The following is a 614-nucleotide window of genomic DNA, read 5'->3' as shown; positions in this document are numbered from 1 at the left end:
CTTAATCCCCCATGAAATCTTTTCATTTCAGGATCCAAGGCAACTACAGCGTGATCGTAGGAGACAGGAAAGAGGAATTCGAGAAAAACTTGACTCAGCAACTGGCCGCGCAACTCCAGTGTACAGTGTTGTGCGTCCAAAACCTCACTGTTAGTCCTGGTAAGGATGGCGTGTTTTTTTTCTACTGTAGTTCTGCATTATCACTTGTTTCGTCTCCTTCAATCTTCATTTCATTGTCGGTTTGTCTTTTCAAGATTAATTGGTTTGACTTTTTTCTAGATTACTATTAAAATTGCGTCCATAATATTATTCTAACTAAACGTAATCAGACAGCCTGTCCCACTAGGAATAACCCTTGTGATAAATGCAATAAAGCTTAATTATTAATCAATTAAATCCCTCACACACAGGGAGCGTCTTGGTCGAGTTCTTCCTACAGGAGGACGGGCAGCGAATGGGCTCTTCCAAATCGACGGAGGAGCTTTACATGGAGCTCTACACGATGATCCAGAACGGAGAGCTGGAGCTGAAGGGTCCCAAGAGCGAGGACCTGTTTGTGCCCCCGCAAGAGCTGGATGGGTCCGGTCCCGCGGTGCTAGGTGAGTTCTGTCTGC

The 614-nt window shown here is 45.3% G+C and overlaps 1 protein-coding gene across 1 annotated transcript in view; it reads left to right on the top strand.

The window, feature by feature from the left end:
- Positions 1-614, top strand: part of LOC119585257 — a gene marked incomplete in the record, with an annotated part of 12687 nt that overhangs the window by 10952 nt on the left and 1121 nt on the right. Inside the window, 2 exon segments of the mRNA XM_037933925.1 lie at positions 33-159; positions 411-599. Coding sequence (XP_037789853.1) covers positions 33-159; positions 411-599 — 316 coding nt within the window.

The sequence above is a fragment of the Penaeus monodon genome, chromosome 19, assembly GCF_015228065.2.
Source record: "Penaeus monodon isolate SGIC_2016 chromosome 19, NSTDA_Pmon_1, whole genome shotgun sequence".
NCBI lineage: Eukaryota > Metazoa > Arthropoda > Malacostraca > Decapoda > Penaeidae > Penaeus > Penaeus monodon.
Note: the sequence above shows the minus strand (reverse complement) of the source record. Positions and strands in the feature narration are given on the sequence as shown.